Source organism: Anopheles bellator, chromosome 1 (assembly GCF_943735745.2).
Source record: "Anopheles bellator chromosome 1, idAnoBellAS_SP24_06.2, whole genome shotgun sequence".
NCBI classification, from domain to species: Eukaryota; Metazoa; Arthropoda; class Insecta; order Diptera; family Culicidae; genus Anopheles; species Anopheles bellator.
In genome coordinates, this window is record NC_071285.1 from 3112700 (window position 1) to 3136131 (window position 23432).

Consider the following 23432-nt stretch of genomic DNA (forward strand, 5'->3'; position numbering starts at 1 on the left):
CGTCCAGTACGTCAATCAGCACCGTGGCGCGATCGTTTGCGAATGAAGTATTGTGTTGAAAGACAGCGAAGACGTCCGTGCGTCACCTATGGCCCATCGTTGGTGGGCATTCGATTGGGAAGATGAGAAATGCTGATAAAAATACGTTATGAATCCCCAAGATGTGCCTAGACGGAATGGGTTAATTAAGCTGTAATCCTTAGATTATGAGGGCACGTTCTATAATTTGAAAGAGGAATTTTTGAATTTTCACCGTACCATGTCTGGGGAACTCGCAACCCGTCCGATGGATGGCAATAGAATAGAAGGTCCTTTTGCAGATCCCGCAGCCACAAACGCACGCTCTCCCCGTATCTCTAGCACTCAGACAGCAGCACCCAAACCCTCCTCCATCAGGACGGCGGGATTGTCTGGCCCCTCTTTTCGGGCTACATTATTCCCAAGTAAAGAGTGTATTTGCTATTCATTCGTTTAAAATGAAAATTAAACGGACAAATAAAACACACGGCCCCAGCCCGTAGCAGGGGAGCCAACCCAGAACCCCATCCGCAGCCAACAACGTTCTACCGTCGGTCTCGTCCGTATCGCTCCGGTTGAAACTGCATATCCTTTATCGAGCTTAGCGAATAACGGGGGGGGGGGCGTTGGATTGCTATCAATTTGTTCGGTTGCTGCCAGGAAACCGGAAGCCACACACATACACACTGAAACCTTCCACGAAAAGGGAAGTCCCTATGCCGGGCGCTTTAATGGCATAGCAACTCCGGCGCGGGGCGCTCGTTATCTAGACGCCGAATCTAGCACCAAATTGACGGGGTCCTCCGTGTCGTCCCAGGCGTTGTCTGCCGACCTATTAAAGTTGCGAAAAATTCCTGCCCGGGGAAGTAATCGTAACCGTTCCCGGTAGCGCATTAATATTGCGCCATAACCTCCCCGGAGAAGCCGGGGACTCGGAAACGGGGTTGGTCGTTGGTCTGACACAGATGAAAACAAAATGGCAAAAAGGTTATAATCTTAAATAAACACCCTCGGAGCGGGAAGCGATCGCTGCGGCACGATAAGACCACCAGACATCCGTGCAGCCTGCCAATGTCGGAGAGAGTCGGTGGCCGGATTTGGTGTGCGATCCTTCTGTTGTTCCAGGCCGCTCGGCTCAGCCCGGGTCTGTTTAGTCAGCGGTCAGGGGCGAACGCAGCGGCAACCTATTTCTGGATCGACCGGGGACTCTCTGGGATGAGCCGGCATTGGCTGGTCGGTCGGTGATTAAACGCTGACGCTTGGATACGCTGGCCCCGGACCGGAGAGCTGCGCCATGTTGACATGGATCTGCAGCAGCGTTCCGGAATGTCCGTGTGTTTATCTTTCGTCCAGATTTAATAATGAAATCAAATGTGACGCTTCCTACTGCCATTTGGCGGCGCAAAAAGCCGGGGGAGATCCGAGTCGAGCAGAGAGAGGGGTTCGCCGGGACGAGGCGAGATGGGGAGCAAGATTTATCAAAAACGAAAATATATGAACATGTCTTACTTCCGGCATGTCCATAGATTTAGCAACGGGCACGGACAAAAAGGAAGGCGCACATGATGAGCTCATCCAGTTTTATGTCGCACCAGAGACATACCGCATCCGGGCGGCTTTGGGGATTGGTCCAGTGAGTGGATGATAATCAGATAACCCCGTTTTATCGTTCCGGCTTTCGCAGAATGCACATTGGGTTGCCGTATTTTTATGGCCCCCGTGGCGTTAATCATTCGATGATAGTGTATTATAAGAAGGCAGAAAATTGAGTGATCTTGCGCTACGAATCTCAGAAATTGAGTTGTCGAGTGGGAAAGAATATTTTCCATATTTTCTTTCTTATAAAACCCGTGGAGTATTAATGGAACTCAAGGAGACACTTAAAAGATGGAAGGTTACAATTTACTAAGTACTGTCTGCTCGAGTGATGTACAACACAAATTAGCGTCTTAATCTTCAACCTGCAAACTCGTTTGTCTTCACCTCTATAATGCAATTCAACATGCAGTTGGCTCAAGCTACGAGCAGTGAATTCCAAATCGGTTCGCCTATCGTTTGATCAAATGAACCCGAGACCCCAGACATCGCAGACCAGCACGGAGTGTGAATAAGAAATGAGAACTTAGAAAGACGAATAATTGGGTTGTGTACTACGCGGGACGGGACAAAACGGAAGATCTATTGCCTAGACTTCAAGATCAAAACCAATTAACAAGCAACATAACTCCGGCAAAGACTAGGACTTCATTTGTTATACCATCATTTTTTGACAACTTCTTATCCTTTCATCGTTCTCGAGGACATCGCCCACCGACCCCGGTGGCAACCAGAAGTCAAACACGCTGGCTTCGGTCCATCGGAATTTCTGTCCCAACCCCGACGTTTGGATTTTAATCAACGAAGAACATAAACGAAACCAGAATACGAGCTTCTAATGAACCTGTCAAAAATCAAAGATATCGATGAAATGCGGTCGACTTCGTTAGGGGGAACTGGATTTGGGGACCATGTTGGACGGCTAGAATCGGCAACCACCCGGCCAAAGCGATCAACGGATGAAGTCGTCGAGGCCAAATTAATTTTTAATGATTGGTCCAAGCGTTTTGTCACACATTTCTTCGATTTGTATTAGCTTTCCACAACAATCGGGGCTAAAAATCGGATGATATTATAAAGCATGTCCTCGAATCGATCCTATATCCGATCTTGATGATTTGCGGACCGAAGTATGTTACTTATCAGAGATAATTTATCGATCGATGGATATGACATTCCAATTTGAAGCAGGGATCAATGTAAATTGCATTTAAAAAATATATTCAAGGAATCCGATGTTAGTTTCGGCTACAACAAAGGCCGTTCATTGGTTCATGTTTCGTTGATGAACAAATGATGTTGGACCGCGTTTTGAAACCCCCGAAAAAAGACACGACACATTTTGCTCATAAAAGTCTCCACAATGCTACTCCCATCCGAGGATCATTCTAAAACGTTCACCGTAGATTTGCAAACAAATTGATTCCGGCCGCGCCAGTCTCACTCTGGGGGCGATACTGGATACTGTATTTGCCTTTGCCTCACCGGCCCCCAAAAAGACGTCCCGGCAAACATGTGATCTGTGTTGTTGGCCGGCGTTTTCGAATCACATTTGGGGGGTTCGGTTTCTTTTTTTTTTTCATGCATATTAATGGCGCGACGACCGCGCCATAGTAAACATTATGCAAATCGGGCTCCGGGACAAACCGTCCGCCGTACCGTTGCGCCTCAATAAAATACCACCGTATAACGATCACACGGAGGCAGCATACGCTGGCCGGCCGGCTGGCAGAGTGCAAAGTGGTCAGTGTTTCAGTGTTCGGATTTTGAGTTTTGCGCCCCCCGTTTGAGGAAGAGATATCGCCAAATGCTCACTGACCATTTATGGGCGACTGGGGCTGGCTGGCCACCACCGGGTGTCGAATTGCATAGGCGCTAGGAAGAGGACATTCTAGGGACAGTTTTATGTAAACTGTGCCACTCTCGCCGACCGAAACGGCGCAACGATCAACGGCGATTTACCCCGCAAGTGGAGCTTCGTGAATCGTGGATTTTAAACTCCGTCTTGGGAATTTAAAACCCAAACATGGACTGATCCTTATTTACACATTTTATTAGCAACACGTGAGGGTTCCGTTTGTTTCTACCCACTCTGGCTGTCAATGACGTGTTAAGGTGCGTGTTGCCTAAAGAACCTTGGACACCAAAAAAGTTCGGAGCAATTTGTTAAGATATTTTATACTTTTTGATTGCCCCCAAACATTGCCTCGATAGAAGACCTCCGCCCTCCGCCAGTGGATGAATATTCAATCAGAATAAAATTGTACTAAAACTCTCTGATTATGAGCCGCCACCACGGGTGCTGTCGAAGGAACAAAATCGAATTACGGCCCGAAAAACACACAAGGCGGCCCAGGTGAGCGGGCCAAAATAAACTTTGCGAAACAATCGCTCAACAACCTTAACGACATTGTTGGCAGATTGTTGTTGGGCGCCAAAATAGAGCCATAAATTCCGTGGTGCACTGCTGCCGGGTTATAAAATTTATTACGGCCATAACCGCAATTTATAGAAAAATTCTACGCCCTGCTTCCTTATTTCCCCGGGCAGGCCACACGCCATATTTGGCACGCAAGTTTCTCCTCCTGGCTGGCAAAAAGTATTTCGCACAAAATTTTGCCATTGGCCAGTCTTAATGAGAAGACCACCAGCTAACGGGGCTTGCGATCGTAATGAAGCCTTTTTTCGTGCCGAATTTTAGGCTCAACAGAGTGCCAATTTTGACAAGTAATCTCCAAATGGCATGTCATTCTAATGATTAATTTATTTATGAAGGTCACCGTATCATTAGTGACTCTATCAAATTTTCTACTAAAAATACAGTTTGTTGGTAACTGTACACATTTGGCCAAACATTCGTTACGTTATCAGAAAAAAAAATGCTGCCGCCATGCTGTGACTGCAATCTTGGTGCACAGGACTACGGGAAAAGGCTTTTCAATTGCGCTCCTCGTCCGAATGCCTATCATTTGCCGTACTCAATCAACACTTCTCTTTTTCCCGCCGAAAGTGCCCGCCAGGCCCAAGTTTAATAGGGCGCTGGGCCCACAATTTCAACACACATGCTGCGGCAGTCGTCAACATTAACTCCGTGATGGTAATGCCCCAAGTGCGCCATTCCACTTCCCAAAAGCTACAATTTGCCTCGTAGTGCCCGAGTAGTGGTTCCCGACAATCTAGGTTCGCCATTACTGTCGACAGTTTACCGGTGTATCCTGCGGGCCCCACTAGCCCGACCCGGCCAGGATATTGATTGATATTGCATGCCATTGCTCCGTTCGCCGGGTGTTCATTATCGGCGCCCACGGCAACTTCATCTTGAAGCTGGTTCGCTTCTATACATGAAACAGACTCTGCGTCGATGATTAGATTTGAATAGGAACAGCCGTCTGTGGGCAATATTTGTAAACGTTACTGAAACAATTCGAGTCAGGTTATCCATACGGTCCTGTGGCCCCATGAAAGGCTGTCCTAGACGACGCCCTTTATACTCGCCACTCGTGGCTGGCTGGTACATAATCTAATTACAAAACTAGACACATAATTTATAATTACATTGTTAATAATTAAATACCACGGGATCAGCCGTGCGTGAGACGAGAGAGAAACTTTATCCTTCGCCGGGATGCAGGTCCGGGACTTCGGGCATGATGGCCTTGTCTGCTGGCGGGCCCTCGGGTGATGACGACGACGATGACCGACGAAGCATCGCGCGCATCGTCCGCTAATAGGGTGGAAACACTTTGACAAATCCCCCCACGAGGCACAGTGTCGTGACTGGACGTGCAAAAAGGGGGACGAACCTGCGTCTGGACCTTATCATCGCTCTATGTGTCGCGCTTTCACTTTCTCGCTCCCCTAAGGGCCTAAAAGGAATTTCGAAAGCTCCGTCGAGAGAAAGTGGCGCCCGGGAAGAACATATAATCTTTAGGATGGCGCGTCTTACTATCGCCCCTTTTCTTACTCACTAACTATCCTACTACTACTGGACTACAGCTCTTCCAGTAATTACTCAAGTTTGGCCGCATTGTTCGCTCCGGTCGGGGAATATAAAGGAAAAGCAAATTTTTAATTGACTCACAAGCAACACAACAAGCGCAAACTAACAACGAAGAAAAGTGTTCCAGCCTTTTCCATCGAATCCTTGAAACAAGAGGGCTTCCGGGCGAATCCTTGAGGAACGAAAAGAAAGTTCTTGGTCTTCTGCGAAACTCATTGTTCGGTGGACGATAAACTTCTGGCACCCGTATAAATCATCGTCCATTTCGTGCCTTCGGTGGAGCTTCTTTTTGGTGTAAAGTTTTATGATAAAACACTTGCGAAAGCTTTTTTTGCGAAAGAAAAGTTGAACAACTATGCTCATATAACATTTATGACGGCTATTGCCTAGGTTTGAACTAAAGAAACTCGCTTTCGGGATTATAGCTACCAGACGCCGCTTATTTGAACTATTCCCATTTAAAGCAAAACATTATTTATACATACGGGGAACTGTTATTAACGTTGATTAAGTTGCCCCCGTCGACGGCTTAGCCAATAAGAGAAGACTAACACAAATCGAACGCAGCCATTTTCAACTAAATTGAAACATTTATCATGCACATCGTGCAAACCCTCAGGGGTCCACAGAGGATCCCTGGCGCCAGCCGTTTGCATTGCGAAACGTGAGCGAACCGGGGGCATCACGGTGATTAGAGGATCAGTAGAACATTTAGGTAATTTATATGAAGTCTTTATTTAGCTATCACGACCCAACGAGCATTTGCTGCACTCTCGCGATTTTCACTAATGATTTTGAACTGAAAAAGAAAACCTAACCTAATTGTTGTGTCTCCAACCGGAGAATCTAAAAGATAATTCTAGTAAGTTCCACAAAGAGAAGTATGTTGCCTGTTGAGTTACCAACAGCCAGCAAATTAAATACTGTCAAGATCTGATACCGGAACAACTGCAACACCTCTTGTTAATGAAGTGCATCGATTGGCCAAAGAGCAAAACATCGAAAAGCCATTATTGACAGTACCCTCTACAGCGGTAAATTGAAAACTCCGTTGCCCGACAAGATATATCACCCAGCCGGCATCCAGGGAGGGCTCAAGAAAATCGTGATAAAGTGACACACTCTGCAACACGATGCGTCTCGGTGCTCGAAAGGTTGGTTGGCAAGCCACTTCTACCGCTGGAGTGCAGGCTTGAGCTAACGCGGCGTTCCGAGCCTGTTCCCGGGGTACCATCCTCTCTCATTTGCATCCCATGCTAATTTACTTTCGCAAGGCGAGGTGAAAACATAGCACACAGCATTAAAAGCTAAGCCACGCCGCAATCTGCGGAGACAGACCGACGACGGCGACAAACAGTTAAACGCAACAAAAAATAGCGTAAATAGTTTTTATGGCTCGAAAATCACCACCAAGCAGGATCGGCCATAATGACCGCAAAGCCGGGCAAAACTATGCCCGATGAAACACGCTTTTATTAGGGTATAATGTTTTGGCCGAAACAAGATAAAATTCTAGGCCACCATATAAACCATGGCTAGCTACGGGCCGGGCCAGGCCAGGCCATAAACCGACCGCGGGAGGACTCCTGGACCGCTAGGCGGGTTGGGAACACTATCGTAAATCAAAGAAACCCTGAAGCCCCGACAAACCCATAACCCATCTCTCTGTGGGTCTGTGGTGCGTGGCGTGTGACAATGTCTTGCGCCGGTCGGGGTTCGGGTCGGGTGTTTTTGTGACTTTTGTGATACATCGTAAAACAGGAGCTCGAAGTTATGCTCGGCCACCAGAACAGCGAACGCAGAGACCCGCTCGGCCCGAACTCTGCCGCTCTGCCAAAATCAGGTGTACTTTTTAGTGTTCAACATCAACCTGGGGGGAACGCGTCCTAGTGGCGTCGAGGTCATAAAATGGCAACGGCCAGTCAGACAGACACCGCGCCAGTGGTTCGCGGGAAACAAATATAATTACACGTCGCGTAAAACGACGAAACATGAAACATGCTTTCTGCGTGTGCGCCGGCTGGGCGAAAGTAGTGGCGTTGGGGGTATGCAAAAACCGGGGACACGACATGGTGCTCTTTGCTGGCCAATAAAACAACACAGCGACCGGTGGGGAACCGGTGAGTGTCGATCAAGGAAGGAATTTCGCCCTGCAGCCAGAACATAGCGCAATTGCGTTATGTTGATTCGCTTGTTTTACGGACCTCGCTCGTTTTTACTTTCCGTTCACCGATTTTCCGAAAGAATCACAACTTTACGGGGACGGTAATTAAATTGTAGGCCATCACACGGCTGGGGTTGTTGTGTTTTAAATCGTTCAGATTAAAAAAAAAAGTTAATTGTATTTAGCAAGAATGATTGCCATCGTTGTTCCGTTTTATGTCGCGCTGAATGGCGCTTGTGTTCAGTTTGTTTGAAGTACGAAAATAGCAACGCCCGGTTAGGAACGCTCGGTTAGGACTTATTGACTTAGAAATGTAATTAGGAACAATAAAAATCAAACAAACAATTTCATTACATTCCGTATCATGGCAACAGTAATTATGCTTTTTTATGCAAAATGCTAGTGGAGCCGTTGCCTGGCCCATTCATTTAATTAATAATTAAATGAAAAAATGAACAGCGCCGATTCAACTGTTTGTAATTCCAATTATTTGAAGCGTAATTCAAATTGTTCGTAAAATTGTTTCCACTCATAAAAGTTAATAAAAAACAAGCTTAATCAAAACATAAATTAATAATTTAATAAAATAATAATAAGATAACTAAAGGATATTTATTTAAATCTTTGGAGTATTATAAAGTATGGAGGACGTATGAGAGAGCGAATGAGAATCGAACTCAACATGTTAACAGTTACACTGGTGATTTATTCCCCCCCTGGGGATAATGATTGCCGAACTCAAAAAGGTCCCACCATCCCATCGGTTAGCGCTCATCGACTGCAAGAAGTGTCACAGATGCCGTGCGCCGGAAAAGACAAATATTCTTAGTGACCTCTCCCGCGCCGCGTTGGGTGAACTTCTTGGACAACATAATCGCCGTATGATATAATCCATGCCGCTTGCAGCACATGTGACCGGCAAGCGGCGGCGCCGTGACGCAATCAATGAGGGGCGAGGGCAACATAAATTGTTTTATGACGCTCACCATAAGGAGAGGCGCGGTCCACTCTAGCTAGGCAGCATATCACTTTATCAAGCGGGATTCTAACGCAGCGACGAACTTAGCAAAGGGTCAAAATTTATCAATAAACAAATGGCCCTCTTCATTTGGTCTTAAAACAGTTTAGTGTCTCACGCACATTGCAGGCGCCAGGCGACGAAGTGGGCGAGAAATGCAACGAGTAAGGAGTCCCTCTGGCCAAAGGAAGTCTCACATGGCTTAGAATAGTCGACTCTGTCGCCAATGGTCTTCCTTCATGGGGCCACGTTTTGTTCCGCGTTGTGGGCTTAACTCAAATTTATGGCCACAGCCAGAACCGTCAACTAGCTCTTGCAGGCGTATCTGGTGGTGGGGATCACAAGTGGGCAGCATAATTTATTCATATGAATAGTTATGAAGAAACAAACCTCCAACATTTCTGAGACTGATCGGATTACGTCAAACACGACACAATTGGCCGGGGTGAGATTTCGAGTGCAGTGAAGGAATGGCTTAATAAAACCCTTTGGCCGAAGGAACTTGGAGATTCAATAAACTTTGTGGACTTTGTGACTACAATTTACAGACTCATTAAGCTTCTCAACTAATTGATCAAAAATTAAATGCACGACGACCATACTATTAACATTTTCGAATGGACCTTCTTCAGTCAGACTGCCACGTTCTGATCCGCGCTATCAGTCTTCTCCCAGAAAACAATATATTTTAAACTTAATCACTCAATCGGGATAGTTTACCCAAGGGCCAACAGACCCCGAAAGACGGCCATCGTAAAACTGTACACAATATGTGTCATATGCGCCGGATGAAGGCTCTGGCCTCGTTGGTGGCCAGAGACACGGTCGCATCATACCACGGGTTAAATAGTGCGTAAACTGATATCCAATTTACAATCGCAGGCTTCTTAATGATCGTAATTCAGTGACAGACGAGACACGTCAGTACGGCGACCGAAATGTATGTTAACGATCGCGATCGCGGTACTCGCGAAAAATGCCCCAAAGATAAAACGAACACCTCCCGGAGGGTCTTTTTGGCACAGAAATCGATATCCTTTATCGAACACCGAGAGCGACCCTCGAAGACCTTCGCCATCTTGGCTTGGTTCGAGCAAATCGCCACATTCTTTCGAGCAGTATATTGCCGGATGATCGCGCGCTCGAAGGTTAAAATTTTATCGCCCATTCACTTAATCACGTCGATCATATCGGATTGCCGGTGCGTGGCCTCCCAGAATACGGTCTCCCAGACCTTTCCGAGAGGCCGATACCCGTTCGCCTGGGGAAAGATCAAGAACATGGACGAAGCTCCTCCCGAGAGAGGGAGGCCCGGGGACATGAAAGGAATAAGATATTTTTACGACCTGCTTCGCGTGTCATAAAGTTGTCGAATAACATTATTCAATCAGTGTTACATATTCCGGCCCGAAACACGATGGGAGTATTCGTTGCGTTAGTGCCACGTGAACCGAGCAGAGCACGAGGATGAATTTTTAAGCAGCGAAATTGAATTGTCGAAACGCTTGTTGATTACAAATTAGATTGTGGGGACCGAAATTCCCAAGAGACAACCGGCGCCGATCGATCGATGAGTGATGAGGTTGGTTGGTTACATAAATTAATTGTCTTGATTAAGTCCTTCTTGTGGCTAGTTATGCAAAGCGACTACAAGGGCCAACATTTGTTATCATTTTGATAATATTCCACTTTCAAACGCCGATCATAAAACTTTTGGTACGTTAAAAAATATATGGTTGATGGGTTTTCCCGACTTTCCAGTCCAATTTTAGGGCACTGGACTGGAAACTTTTTGGTTAAAAGTAATCCAATCCACTTCTCAACATTCCAACTTGCCGAACCAAAACTAGAAAAAGCGAAATTCGTGAGCGGACTTCACAATGCCAGAAGTAGTAACGAGACACAAAAAGGGCGGCCAACAAAAGCAAACCAACCATCAACACCTGAATCCTCTTGTAGCTCGCCGTCCCCCCAAAAAGGACTAAAAACGGAACTTACTCTCTGTTTACAGAAGGGTGTTGAAAACATAGCCGACCCCCCCTTGGAACATAATGAAACAAAAAACACACGAAAACACTACACATGCAAACGGTTTTCTGGGGCCCGTAATCAAGAAGCGAATCTCTCCCGGTCGACGTCACGAACGTAGCGTGACTCAAGCCTCGTCGCCGTACACCGCACAATGCCAGGGTTGGACAAACAAAAACAATACGCCAGCCACAACCGCCAGCCAACCTGCCAGCCAGCCAGGACGACGACAACATGGCGGTCGTTCCCGACCACTACAGCGCAGTTCACGAATTCTCGTCACGTGATGGAGCAAATTAGGCACTAAGGCCGCAAATGGATGCACGCGGGGCACACGGCACAGAGAGCACCGCTGAAAACTTTGTCTCCTGTAGCCCGGTGTGATGATCCTGGCAAAAAACCTGGACGGCAAGGTGCACGAACAGCTCGAATAGTCCACCGAAAATGGGGGTGTTGTGTACGAGTGCCCCACACAGGGACGACGCTTCCTTCATTTAGGTTCCATTTTGTTTTCGTTACTATTACACACTCGTAACGCTTTGGCCTTCCGGCACAGTAGCGGCAGGATCCTGTTTCAGTCGGGGGCGCAACAAAAAAACGGGAAACGATTGCATGTTTAGCTGCGGGGTCGATTTTCACGTTCTTCCGGATCCGGGACATACATAGACCCGGGTCGCGCAAATGAAGAAAAGTGAGTCTAACCTTTCCAGACACCTTGCGAGACACCGAAAAATTCAACCGACCCCACCGAGATAAACCGGCGCGCTCGCCAAAAAAGGCGTAAAAAGGCAAGGAAACGGAGAAAATGAGTTTAATGATCATTTTTCTTCGTTGGCCACCCTACCTACGGAGCGAGGACGAATGGGACGAGCATATTTCTTCGCTTGTCAGGAAGGAAGGTCCTCCCGAAGCACCGCGTGTACTACGAAATATGCGAGAAAATGTCCATTTGGTGTTCCTGGTTGGGGGGGGTTGGTGAGTCCTGCGCCCGCGTTTACACCGCACCCTGTTGGTGGGGTGTCGGCGTCGGGTATCCCCAAGATCAAGTTCAAGATAAGGTCAGAACGACCCCGTCGTCGTTGAAGGGTGGAAACGTATCTACGACCGGCGCGCGGCCAACACTCTCGCCGGTGTGTCCGTTGCTCTCAAAATGTTGCACGTGTTGTTGGGCGTCCCCTTCGGAAATAAAACCGAATGTTTATAGATTAAAGGCAGCGCACCAGGAAGAGCGCCGACCCCGGGGGTCAATGGTCTGCGCATTAGATGGCGGAAAAGTTTCACCAAATTTACGTCCCTTTTTGGGACTGACAAAGAAGGAAGCGTCCACAGGACATACTCTGGCGCTGTTGTTGGAAAAGGAAAACTGCTGAAAGGTAAACGTCTAAAGGTTTTGAATCGAAAAAATAAAACGAAAATCGAACAACGTTACGAAAAGTAACAAAAATGACAATCAATGGATAAATTTCCGATCCAAAGACACCGAACACAATGTGCTGCTTTTTAGGACCTCAAAACGTGACGACAAAACTCTCATTGCTTGCACGGCATTTTGTGAGTCCTGCCGGGCTGGCGGCTGGTGACCGACACCGAGGCTTCTTCCGAGAGTTTACGGTGTGCGCCACCTGAAAGTAAACATTCCTATTTTATGCTCCTCTGCAGCAGACACTGGATGAATATTTCACCCTTAATGTCCTGCCCTTCGCGACGCGCAGCGCCCTCTCCAAACACGGCGCGCGGTTGGAGCAAGTTCTAAACAAACCTCGAAAGATGACGACGGCGACAACACGACAACGAAACCATCGTCCCTCCGGTCAGCACACCGGTCCACGGAGGATGGTAGTAAGAAAACGGAACCTTAAAGCAGCCAGCAGCCGTTCGCTCCGTTCCCCCAGGAGTCCAAGGGCCTGGGGTGAGCCAGAAATATCAACAGACAAATTCTCCGAAGGGCAGTGGCGCGAAATTGGTTTCTGTTCTGGCCACGAATGGCGAAACCTGGCAAAATGGGGATCAGCTTCCTCAACAGCGGCGTGGCGTCTTCTCGGTCCTGCGAGTAATAAATTACCGGCCGGTCTAAGAATTATCGATCTTTTCGGCAACGGACATTCGGAGGCCCAGCGATAATACCGTCACAGGCGATGTCTGGGAGTGTTGTCCGAGAGGAGTGGAGTGTGTTTAGCGCGCTGTTAAGGACGCGGCCGTTCGGTGGCATAAATTATGGACGCTTCTCGTAAGAACCACCGAAAAGGGTCCGTTCGATTGGGTCCCGGAACGGAACAATAGCCAGCCAACAAATGCCGGGGAAGTTGAGGTTAATCAATTCCACCTGCTACCGCAACAAGCTGACAACCATTTCTTTGTCCTCGCGAAAAACGTTTACTGTCGGTTTGTATGAGCTTCTGGGGGCCCCAAAATGTTCAAGATTCGGATACGATAGATCAAAACTTGTTACGACGGCGACGCCAACGTCTTGCAAAAGTATGTTATGCTCAAGAGGCAAACATCGGAATAACTTTCATACTTTCCACCGAAGGCCTTGCTTAATAATGTTTGTTTACGGCCAAAGTCCAAAAAATCTATCCACTACGGTTATGAGCAACAAATCCGGCCAAACTATGGCTTCCCAGGACTTATCCCAGGGCCTCTCGCCGACCAGCAGCACCTTTGCGTGTATTTTATCTTTTAATTTAAATCTCTTATTAAAAAAGTTTCGCCATAAACAACATCCCGGGCAGCAAATGTTGGGGACTCTCTGCAGTAACTTTGAACTTTTTCCCGCACGCAATAATACACGCGCCCAGTAAGAAACGAGGATGAAAGTTGTAAAATCGATCGGTGCCGGAGCGATGAAAAGAAGATTTGGCGAGATTAAAGAAAATGAAATTCTGATTTCGAGAAAACATTCCCGGGAAGATACAGAGAAGAGATATTTATTTTGAAGCTTGTGGAAACTGTGAAGAGCAATCGAAAGAAAATCACACACCTAAAAGTAGAGAGCCAATGTCCAATCCAAGAGAAACCATATTGACAACAGTAACGAAAAATAGCATTGAGAAGTTTAGTACATTGATTAAAAAGGATACGAATTTACGCCTCTCAATAAACTTTTGAAGAAGGTTACGAAACTAGTAAATAAAACAGTTAAAAAAGGAGTAGTTGAGAAAAGGCTTAATTAAATTTCAAAACTTATGGGTTCAATGTTAAAGCACCAAACTGTGGGGTTTTGTTCAAAATTTAAAAGAGATAAATAACAGAGTAGTGTAAACTTTACTTTCGTTAGCTGGTTAATTGATTATTGATCGAAGAGTGTTTTAATTAAGTCCAATTGTTGTCTTTAGTTAAACACATAATTCCCTCACGTTCGAGGCACAGATCCTAATAAAATACGAAAAAGGCACAATCAAATGACAACCCGTTACGGCTTTTGATTGGAAATTATTGTTGGGTGCGCAATCATTAACAGAAAAAATGGTTACAAAGTGCAAAACTCCGAATTCCACCGGTTAATTAAAATCAAGCCCCTGAAACTTGTGTGACTGGTCTAAAAAAAACTTTTTTTAACTCTGTTTCTTCCGCAATTCAAAATCATGTGGTGCGATTTTCAATGTCCGCATTTCGCTTGTAAGATAATACTTCAAAAGCCATCAGCAGCATCGTTCGGGAGCGCTGCACAACTTACTCCGCGATTTCGTGCGGCTTAATCGCGTAATCAGGAGGAGGCAGAAAAACATGGCCACAGCGAACGGTAGACAAGGTAGTCGAAAGAAACGGCCGCGGAAACTGTCGTTTAATTCGGGCAATTTTCATTAAATTCTTGCCGTCGTCGGAGCGCAGCCAAAAAGTCTGCCGGGCGCGACGAAGAATGTCGGCTGCCTGCCGGTGCCAGGAAATTATTCTTATCACTGCCTTCCTTCGCTCACCCGAAGGCGCTAACTTTCCAACACAGCAGCAACGAAGTAAATGAATATCATTATGATATTCTTCGCGGAACGCGCCGAAAATTGAAGGTGCAGCATCACACAAACAGAAAGCGGCGCAACGGCAACGTCTCGGCGGAACCGATCCGGCCAGACAGATACGGGACGACGGGTTCCCCAGGTTCCCGCCGCCGTGCGGAAGATAATTTTATGCAGATAAGTATCTTTTAATTCCACGGCCCCGCAAACAGCACCCGAAACCCGCGCGACAACGGGACAAGAAATTGCACAAGTAAATTCATTAGTAAACCCAGGGTCCGTGCCCAACCCGGGCCAGCCCAGGATGTGGTGTTGTATATCACTCGAGATCATTCCTCGAGGCCTGCAGCACCTTCCGTTTGCGCTACATGGAATGGCAAGTAGTGGGCTTGAAACGGTTCGGTAAAAACGGAAAACTACAGTTTCAGTTTTCCCTAACAAATAAATTTAGCTCACACAAAATGTCGAAAAAACTAATTCGCAAAGGACATCAAAATTCCGTAAAAATAAAATTATAGTTACCCGGATTACGGTTCAAACCACGCAGCAGATAATTGGAAGCCCGTGGGTTGCACCTTCAAGGTAACACCCGTTCGCGACAACAGGGACACCCGAAGGAGAATAAGGCCGATCGTGCGATGCTCGATAAGCGCTAAACTCCTTTGCCGCTTCGGCATCGACACAACCACACACCGGAAACGCCGACCGGCCGACCCGAACTAACGAGAGGACACCTCAGCACGTTCAGCAGCAACGGCAGTCCAATTTGGTCTTGAGTGGAACGACCCCAGGGAGCATCGCGGGGTGGCGTCGCTTGCGGCAACTTTGATCTCAATTACTCCGCAGCGCCGCAGCGCGAAACACAAACCGGAGCCGTGTAAGCGCTCGCAACGCGACAAATAAATTAAAACCCCCTGACGAAGCGAGAGCCTGCAAGGCACACGATTCCGCGGTCCTGCTGCCAACTCATCGCGTTCGCGAAGGATGCGCCGGTCGCAAATGGTTGTTGGCCCTTTGCCCAGGACCCTCTCGCGGCACGAACAAGATGTTTTCTGATAGCGCACAAAATCGCTACTACGCGCGGGCCTCATCTTCGGCTCTCGGCAGTGCCCGGAAGTGTCGCTCTCAATTGCCCAAGTCCCTTCGCCAAACTATGCCACTTCCCCCGCCCTTTTGGCCGCTGATAAATCAACGGCTTAAAGCGGTGGGCCCCCTAAATTAAATTAAACGTTCGGTGTCTCGTTGCTACGGCCTCATTCACGGGCCTCTTCTTTAGTTTTCGAGCTTGGAGCTTTGGGGCGACTTCAAATTACTTTTCGCTTCAGGCAACGCCTTCGCAACGGAACGGTTGTTGATAATGAGACACGGTGATGTTGGGCATTCGGGGCGAATAAAAAAGAAGTGCGCCTAATCTGATTGATGTCACCTTGATGATGTTGTTAAATTAATTAAGTCATTTTACGCGGGCGACTCTGCCAGGTGCCAGCTAGCCTTTCTCTGAGTTGGCGATTGGTTGTCGTGATCTGGAGATCCCCTTTCTTCAACCGCGATCATGAAGGAGTGTCTTTAAAAAGTAGTAGAACCTACCTTGAATGGTTGGACTAAGGAACAATCCCAGCAGCAGCACCAGAACTATCCGATAATCCATGATTGACTCGATGATGCTGGACTACTCCGTGCACCAGAGCAAACTGGCTCATCGAGCGATTCGTAAATTTTCACACTTTAAAGACACCAAGCACTTGAACACTGTCACCACAATGAAATATTTAATTAAAACACCAATCACGAGCACCAAGATTTTGCGCTTCCTCCTTTCGATCACGTATCACTTCACACGGCACGTTATCCTTCCACGACGACGACGAACGGAACCGGTGTCAAAATTTTCGGGCTCACCACGTCCCGAAAGCCCACAAGACACGCTTGCTGGTCGCGCACTTTCTTAGCTCGTTATATTCATATTTTTACACCACACGGCACGGAACGCCATCTCGGAAACAACCACCGCACGCCGGGCGCGTCCTGTGGCATGTGCTCACTCTCGGCCGAGTCTTCGCCGAGGCCTCACAGCAGATCAAAAGCCAGCATACCGCACATTTATGCTGGGGATCGTTCTTCTGCTCTCGTGTGGCCACCAAGAAGACCGACACCTTTCGTGGAACACAGGCGATGCCCGCGTGTCACGCTACCCGTCTCTCTAATTGGGCCCGGCTGTTTCGAATTTTTCCTGCCCGTTTCTTGGCGTTTCTAGGTTTTATTCTTTCCCGCGTTCACCGGGAGAAAGGAAGATTGTGGCCTCTCGCGCGCGGCAGGACACATCGTACGCGCGTTGCCGCCGTTCCGAAAGAATGTTCCGAAAACACGACGATCATCGGCGGCGACGACGACGATGGCGACCGCGATGGGCGATGATGGGGTAACAAATTTGTTTACCAAATAATCTTCTATTTACACAAGAAGCTCGTCGTTCGGGACTCGGCTCGGCCAACAAACGCCAAACGCGGACACGGACCCCCGGTTTGTCGCCGCCGTCGACCGCATTCGTCCCGCGAAGGGTTTCTCGCAAGGGCACACGGGCGCGATCTGAAAATAAAATCCAGGAAATGGAAAAATGGTTAGATTTAATGTATGGAACGCAGGACGGCAGGAAGAGATGGAAATTATTAATTCCTAAATCGGTTCACCGTCGAACCAAAGAAGAAGAAGCTGCGGGTCTCTGGTTTGGTCCCCAATGAACTTTCAGGCATAAACAAAGGAATATTCATAAATGTTTCAAACATTCGTTCACCAAGCTACGAATCTGGCGATTCCAAACATAAAGGTGGCACTATGGAACGAAGGACCAACAATTGGACAACATAAATCGTGGGCATGATAGTGACCAACGATGACAGAAAGAAAGTGTCCGTTATTCAATTACTGACACTGTGTTTTAAAACACTGAACCGAACGCTGGACCGAAACAGGATAATGGTCAGGAGTCAACACCGTGTTCTGCACCACGAAAACTGCAGCCTCACAACGTCTTCTCTCGCATCTCATACTCAAAATGTCCAATTCTCGTAAGTGGTCGAAGGAATTCCAACATTTTCTCGAAATAAACCAGACACTTGAAGCGCTTGGGATGCGAACACCGATCCGGGGCGCACCCCAGAACCGGTGGACCATCACCATATGCCACAAAACACAACGACCATATTCCTCTCTCCGTCTCCGTTGTCCTGATGATTGGCTACGGCGGGACCCTGTTTTGAAACCAGATGGCAGACAGTTTCATTACGCCCCGCGTTTTGGACCGAAACTTTATCTTGAGTGACAGTCAGCCAAAAATGCATTCCATAAAAACGATCACACAACAGCACCACATTCCGGGGCGATCCGTATTGAAAATCTCAACCGAAATGGCGTGCGATATTAAATGTTGGATGTCGGACTTTTGACGAGCGAGCCGGACGTCCGCATTCTTCACTGGAAAGCGAAGGTATCACCGGAGGTATGATGATACGCGAGTTGTCTAATAAACGATCAGCCTCTTAAACCCCGCGCAAACGAAACTGAATACTGTTCAGCCCTGTTGTTACAGCAAGTCTAAACGATGGGCCGCTTCCCACCAGGACATCCCATTAAACACATGGCGCTCACACTGTAGGAGGCTTATCGTCGGTTTCGCTTTCCTATATATCCCTCGCCTAATCTCCGCGGGTTCCTCGGGTCCTTTCGAAGCATATGGTACCCAACTTCGAGTGTTGTGGGAAGCAGAACCCGAAAGCCTTTTAAAGCGGCCCTAGGCCGCACTTTCCAACCCGAAAAACCCCGCGTACATCAACCAAGATGTTAACCAACATAACAACACAACAATCCTTTTTTCCATCACTTACTGTCACGCATACGAGATGCTTTGGAACCTAAGGCCGAAATGGGGCGAGAAAGGTACACCATCACCAACACGCCCCGACTCTGGCGGGGTCCCCGACGTTATAACCGCCTGGGGGTGATGCGCGCGTTTTAATAAACAATCACATAAATTTCGAACCAACTTGTGAAGATACGCTCGCCCAATCCCATCCGCTGCCGAATCCCATCGAGGTGTGCGCTCCGAAGACGGTTCCAAAGGTCTTAGAAGGGGGCCTTCGGGTGTGTGCTGGAGGTGCGAAAGAATCTTCATAAATGTCACTTTGCTTGAAATACTACGACACATTAGATTGTCCTCCTGGGTGCGATGCGATGATGGCGGGAGAAACGGATTGCCCCAAACGCAGCGCGCCGACCCCCGTGGAGTATGCAATTGATTTTAAATAACATATTACGACGCCGTGGACGTCGCTTTTTTCGGGGACCACCTTTTTCCGGTGAACTCCACCAAAACCGGGATTACCTAATTCTTATAAGACGATAATTTAGTTCGGAGCGGGCCCCCGGAACAGTGCCACCGTGTGTGCGGAGAGCACGGCGATCGTCTCCGGATCTCCGGGAAAAGGTGGCCGCTAATTAATGAATATTTAAAGGTACTTAAATTTTATTGCTCTAACCAAGTAACGGCACAAAACGACATTAAATTTCGGGCCGATTCTGAAGTCACATTAAATTTTGTGGGACTCGAAGAGAGCCTCTGGTCGGTGTGAGTTCGAGGCACGAATCACATTAAAGGATTATTTTTTTTAATACTGAATTAGAATCGATGCCTCGAAACGATTGCTGATCGAAGGCATAAAATTGTGTTTCATAAATTAGAGATGATGTCAGTCATCAGATCTCTTTGGAAAACAAATTTATTACCCAAGAAACTTCACATATTTAACTTCCTTTTCAGCAGCTGAAAAATCCTGTTTGAAAAGGTAACAGTATTTTAATTGAATTTTGAAGCATGTGCTAGAGTTTACATCCTGTGTGCAATGTTTGCTTTGAATTTCATTTGCTCATTGAGTCGCTTGTAGTTTGTTTGTAGAATCCCAACCCAACTGGCACTTTGCCGAAACAGGGAATTAGGAACGTACTCATCGTATTTCCAAACACTTGCCCCATCTTCAGCCACTTTGCTACATAAATTGCACAGCTTAAAGCGTGTAGCCGCCACTTCCCCGGGGGGCACATTATGCAAAACAGAATAAAAAATCTCCTTCTTTGCCACCGAGCCACCGAGATCAATTTGAATTTAGAGTCCCTCTCTCCGCCGCCACCGCAAATCCATCCAATTCTTGCTTTTCGTTCAAAACGCTTTGTTTTCGTTTGGCGGAAAATTAGATTTTCTTACCGAGCGATCCGCCGACTCTCTCCGACGACGCTTTTCATCGCGAGGCAAACATCCGATAAACAGACCATAAGCCGCGACGTTGTCGTCTCCAAGGATAAGGCACGAAGGCAGCAAAAGCGATCTTTGAAGTGTGTGCCTTCCTTTCCATTCTTCGGGCCGGCGGCTTTTAATGGTAACCAAACATGGGCCAGATGAAAAATAGGTCGCCATCGTGTCGCGACGAACTCTGATTGACTTTCTTCGAAACACTTTGTCAGCCGGGCCGGGCCGGGGTGTCTAGTGCGCCCGGGAGGCGATACATTCCTCACCACCTGTGACTCCATTAATCACACCCTAAAAACTCAAACACGGCACGGTGTACCGAATTGGTGGAAAAGTCAACCGAAAATTAATGGATTTCCGACGACGAAGTGCCATCGGCGCGTGAAGAGCCCCGGCGAGAGATGTGAACCCGGGGATTTAATGTCCTTCCGAGCCGCCGCCGCCAGACGCCAGACGTCGGCGAGTCGGTTACACGCGGTCCAACGATAAGCGCGGATCTCTAGCAGCAGCCGCCTCTCGGTGGTGAGTGGCCATAATCGTAGATAACACTTTCGACGTTTACGCTCATAATCGTTGCAATAAAAATGCACATTGATTCCAGGCCCTGTGCCTCGGCCAAGCTCTCTCAGCCGTCGCCGTAAATCGTAGGCGCCCCAAAGAGGGCCGCATTAAGCCGTCTGTAATGGAGTACCACCGTCGGTCTTCAAGGTTCAAGGCACCCCCCGATGACATCCCCACAGCATCCGAGTGTCCTCATTGCGTGGCTTAATTTTAATTGCTCCCCCCACACGGACGAAGAAGCTGATCCGGACGAAGACTTGACCTGGGTAAGATATGCGAAAGCCGAATGGCCGTTACACCTTTCGCCGGGGAAGAAGTACTCATCCGGAATAAACGGTTGGTGTGTGGTGCGGAAAAGATCAAGAACACCGAGCATCTTTGGTCCCAGCACCGTAGTAGGACTCTTCTCGTCGTGTCCCATAAAATCCGGACACATAAAATGGGGCAGAGAGCCTCGGCCATAGAACACACGTGGCGTGCGCGTGGAGTGGGCCTCCTCTTATCTTGGGAACACTTTTATCCACATTCTTCCACGGTCCAAAGTGCGCTCCGGCGATAGCCAAGTGTGTGACCCTTTTCACCGGCACCGGTGTGACCGGCGTACCTGAAGTACGACGAATCTTTTACCATCTGCCGAGAGCCATCGTTCAACATCAGAATGCCCATTCAGGTCCGAAAGAGGGACTAGAGGGAAAAGGTCCTCCCGGTAGCCATCACCACCACTGCGCCGATCCGACCCGATTCGTTCCAGTACCGATCCGCAGATACCGTGGGGGTACTCCACTCAACTCTATCTCGCTTCCGTTATCTTCTGCTCCTTTCTTCACCGCCGGCGGGACCGGCCACTCCAACTTCTTCGCCCGCCATAAAATCTAATGATACGTTTCCTTCCCAAAAGCCCATCATCATCGGGGTCTTCGGAATCCTTTTGCCAGCGCGATCCTTCTTCTTTCTTGGAACACCACCGCCACGCCAAGGGTAGAGTGTTGGTAAGAGCGACGGACGCGGGTCAAAACTGGAACCATCCTGGAACCCTTGAACCTAATAAGAAATAATCGTTCTCGTTTCCGAAGCGATAAAGGACCTAGGGCGGCTAGTAGTCAGTTGCCAAGATAAATGGCCGCTCGATAAGAGTGAAAGGGATCCTTCTGGTGGCCGTATCCAGGGCACCTGTGCCCCCTCTCTGTGTGGGCAAGCTTATCGGATCAGGTGTTCCGGCAGTGAGCTATGAACTCTCCAGAGCTCCAGTATCCCAGAGGTAACCGACGATTCTTGGTAATAATTCTTGAGCCAACCTGGTCAGATATTGAAGAAATCGTTTCGGACAACGCTTCACAAATGGATTTTCAATTAAGACATTCAGATTTCAGCGATAAAGCGAATGCGTTCATTACGAAGCGGAGGCAATAATTATCGACGAATGGATGGATGGGTTCAGGTCGGGAAAAGTTATGACGTGAGAGAGGCCCTGAACTTTAGCCTAACACTTTATGCGGTTTACCCAAAAAGAAGTCGGAAACCATGTTTATAGCTTCTGCGTTCCCCGGACGAACATGTGTTGTGGGATTGATTAGGCGTAAGTGCGTGTGGTGCACGTACAGACCCCTCAGGGCTATACAGCCCCCGTTTCCGCTTTCCGGAAAAGGGTCCCGCGCCGAACACACCGAAGGTTTTTTGTGGGTTGCGCGCGCCGAGGGTGCAATAGAGACATATGCACAGTTCCAGTTCCAAACACGCCCAAAGCCTCTTGAAAGCCCACGGCTTAAAAAATGAAGCAATAAAGGGTTAATGGCCCGCGTTCTTTTGTCCCACAAAGACTCCCACAGGCCGTGGCCGTGAAGATGCAACGACGGGCGAGTAATCCTCCCGAAAGCGGGAACCAACGCACCTCACCGAGAAGGCTGGGCTCTCTCTCTCTCGGTGCGTGAATGTATTTATGTTTTGAACATAAATAAACATAATTTACTCGTAAGCATTCGTGTCAAAAGAGAAGCGCGACTGGCTGGCTGCGCACCCTCTCCGCGGAGAGAGGACGCCCTGCAGTTTGATGCGGCACCACAATTGAAGGAGTTGAAGGCGATGGTGGCCCTCGCCCTCCATCTCTGGCCCCGCCGCACGTGTAATGATCGACGCACATTTATTTTATTAGTAAATTTGAGGTACGATCGACCGACGACGACAGCGCCTGAACAGAGCCCTAAGGGGGGTCACGGCGGGACCACGAGAAGTGCCGGGCGGGGAGTGGGCCATGGACCATGAAATGTTTTTATAGCCGATTGAATGTTTGGAACTATTGATTTAAGTTCAGTGGTAAACCATAAACGAACGGAAGAGGCCCGGGTTGTGCCGTGTGTTCCTGGATCGCCCCCAGGAGATGCATGCCCCAAGAATGTTGAACATCACCTTTATATCAAATCCCCAAGAAGCCAATCGTTAATCTATCCCCATGCAGCATAAAAATTACAAAAATCAAGCTTAGTGGCGTGTTTAAATAACTTAATTAACGTCCGAAAGTTGTAAATCATACGCCCAGAGCGCAGCACAACAACACACAAAACGCATCATTAAACATGTCATTCAGAGAGCCCCGGACAGCTTCCCCCGTTCGATGCACCTTAGCTGGCGAGATAAAGAGATAAAAATAAAAAGATGTGCATGTTGCAGGCGGACTCAAGACGGACTTGTCAGAGGGCAGTGCAGTAATTAAAAACGAATCAACGTTCGGCATCGGCCACCGGATGCTGTCGGTCGGTTGCAGTCAATAAAATGAACCATTTTATGCGCACCACCAAGCCTCA

The 23432-nt window shown here is 48.0% G+C and overlaps 1 protein-coding gene across 1 annotated transcript in view; it reads right to left on the bottom strand.

Annotated features, from left to right (window-relative positions):
* The window catches only part of LOC131215393 (protein sax-3-like), a 41389-nt gene extending 24962 nt beyond the window's left edge, over positions 1-16427 (bottom strand). The window contains exon 1 of the mRNA XM_058209782.1: positions 16365-16427. Coding sequence (XP_058065765.1) covers positions 16365-16425 — 61 coding nt within the window. The 5' untranslated portion in view covers positions 16426-16427. The remainder of the gene's footprint in view (positions 1-16364) is intronic.
* Between the last annotated feature and the right edge of the window lie 7005 nt (positions 16428-23432).